General features: G+C 45.7%; 1 protein-coding gene across 4 annotated transcripts in view; it reads right to left on the bottom strand.

Annotated features, from left to right (window-relative positions):
• The window catches only part of cnih3 (cornichon family AMPA receptor auxiliary protein 3), a 193,073-nt gene that overhangs the window by 46,142 nt on the left and 144,629 nt on the right, over positions 1-2,302 (bottom strand). Inside the window, exon 5 of one of the 4 annotated variants that reach the window (XM_020617537.1) lies at positions 722-824. The exons of the other annotated variants lie outside the window; for them this stretch is intronic. Within the exon in view, the coding sequence (XP_020473193.1) occupies positions 722-824 (103 nt within the window). The remainder of the gene's footprint in view (positions 1-721; positions 825-2,302) is intronic. 4 annotated transcript variants of the gene reach the window in all.

Here is a 2,302-nt window from a genome sequence, read left to right as displayed (position 1 = left end):
TAGCAACATCAGGAAGAAGGAACACGAGAAGCTTGAGAAATACCAAGGGCTGAAAGAAGAGCTAGAAAAGATGTTGAAGGTGAAGGCACAAGTGGTCCCTGTGGTAATAGGAACATTGGGGGCTGTGACCCCCAAACTGGGAGAGTGTGGACCAACAGATCCCAGGAACAACATCTGAGATCTCTGTCCAGAAGAGTGCAGTGCTAGGAACAGCTAAGATACTGCGCAGGACCCTCAAGCTCCCAGGCCTCTGGTAGAGAACCCGAGCTTGAAGGAAGGCATACAAGACCGCCCCAAAGTGGGGGGCGAGTGGGGAAATAATTATATATTTAGTTGTTTCCCCACAGAGAATTGCATAGTCAATTTAGCAGAAAAAGATTTATACCACCCTTGCAGCTGTCATGATCCTGCCCCGTCCGCTTCCGGGATCCTGCTTTTATTTTGATACCACTTCCTTTCATCCACAACCCCGGTAACTTCAGCTCATCATGCACATTGGTTTCACCTGCCACTAATCACCCACACCTGTTCACCACAGCGTATAGCAACTCCTCACACTGAGGCTGCCAGATTGTTCTATGCCTTGTCTAGACTCTCCAGCGTTTTCCTCTGACTGCTTTCCTGGTACCGGACCCTTGCCTGCTCTAACGACCTGTTATCCAGCCTGCTCCCTCTTGTCTGACTGCCAACCTGAGATCGACACCCTGCCTGTTCAACTAACCTGTGATTCCGCCTTGTCTTCCTTGCTGCCCTGCTGGAGACTTCGATCTTGGACCGTATTAAGTACCACTCTTCTGCCTGATCCCCCAAGACTGTGTGTGTTTCTGCTGAAATCAGAAAAGGACATTAAAGTCTGTTCTACTGCCTCAGCTGACTGGCTCTTTAATTGGGTTCACTTCTCCATCTTCACGGGAGCATCACTCACCTCCCTGACAGCAGCACACAAATGCAAATGTGAATAATTGATTTCAACTCCATGAGGTCATCTTGAGCATACACACCATATCAATCCTTATAAGGAAAACTAGTATGTAATCCTTATTTGTTTGTTATATGTAATCCTTATTTGGGGGGTTTCTGTTAAGGAGACCACCATAGGCCAATAAATAACAAAAATAATCAACATAGATAGCTCCCCATTACTTTTCAGAAGGTGTGTTTACTGGTTTTCTTTTTTTTCAAACTCGCTGATCAGTTCTAATATTCCCATGTAGTTACTATTAGACTAACATTAGATCTGCCAAGAATTTCACTGGTGCCTCGGAAAGCCAGTCCGTACTCAGCCAAATATGTCAGGACTGCCACTACATTTTTTACATCAGTACATTATAATTCAAAATGTTTTTAAACTCTGTCAATTTGCCCATCATTTGATGCTCTTTGAATGTAACACATGATGGCCTTTCTGTGACTTTTTCTGTTTTCATGCTCAGCTAATCGATCTTGACATGGCTCCATTCTCTATAGCCAGTTTCAAAGGATGACTGACTGTGTCCATCACCAAAAAGGCAGCAAGCAAAGCACAGAACAGAGCCAGTAGATGGGGAACAGAGCAGCATTCTCGTGGCACGTACTTACCATTTAGGAGCCTTCTTTATTACTTCTGTTTTTTTAGATTCTTTCTGAGGCTTTGGAAATAAGCATCCTTTTTCTGGCATTCCTTTGGCCCCCCAACAAGCCAAGTATTCATGTCCATGGGTCTCCAGGGAGCAGGACCCATGTTGTAGCAGTTATCTTGATTATCCTGCTAGCAGTCATGTCCACTTCATCTGCCATGCAAGCTGAACTGGCCATGGCTCGTCTTTGGTCACATTCTCCTCTGCATCATCTCCACCTTTATCCTCACCTATAACTTGTGACTGATTGGGTCAACTTTCCTTCTTCACTTTTTGCTCTTTTCTTTTTTGTGCTCCCTTGCTGTAATGCCTGCTGACCGCCATCGTGAGGTTTAGATAACTGATGATTGAAGGGATTGACAGCTGACTTCCAACACCCATAAACGAAAGCAAACTAATATCAAGACAGATGTGAAATTGGTGGAGAGTTCCTGCCTCAAGTGGAGGAGTTCAAGTATCTCGGGGTCTTGTTCGCGAGTGAGGGAAGGATGAAACCGGAGATCGACAGGTGGATCGGTGCAGCTTCTGCAGTAATGCGGTCGATGTACCGGTCCGTCGTGGTGAAGAAGGAGCTGAGCTGTAAGGTGAAGCTCTCAATTTACTGGTCGATCTACGTTCCGACTCTCACCTATGGTCATGAGCTTTGGGTCATGACCAAAAGGGCAAGATCCTGGATACAGGCGGCC

The sequence above is a fragment of the Monopterus albus genome, unplaced genomic scaffold (genome assembly GCF_001952655.1).
Source record: "Monopterus albus unplaced genomic scaffold, M_albus_1.0 scaffold191.1, whole genome shotgun sequence".
Taxonomy (NCBI): domain Eukaryota; kingdom Metazoa; phylum Chordata; class Actinopteri; order Synbranchiformes; family Synbranchidae; genus Monopterus; species Monopterus albus.
The sequence above is the reverse complement of the archived record's forward strand: the minus strand, read 5'-3'. Positions and strand labels throughout refer to the sequence as shown.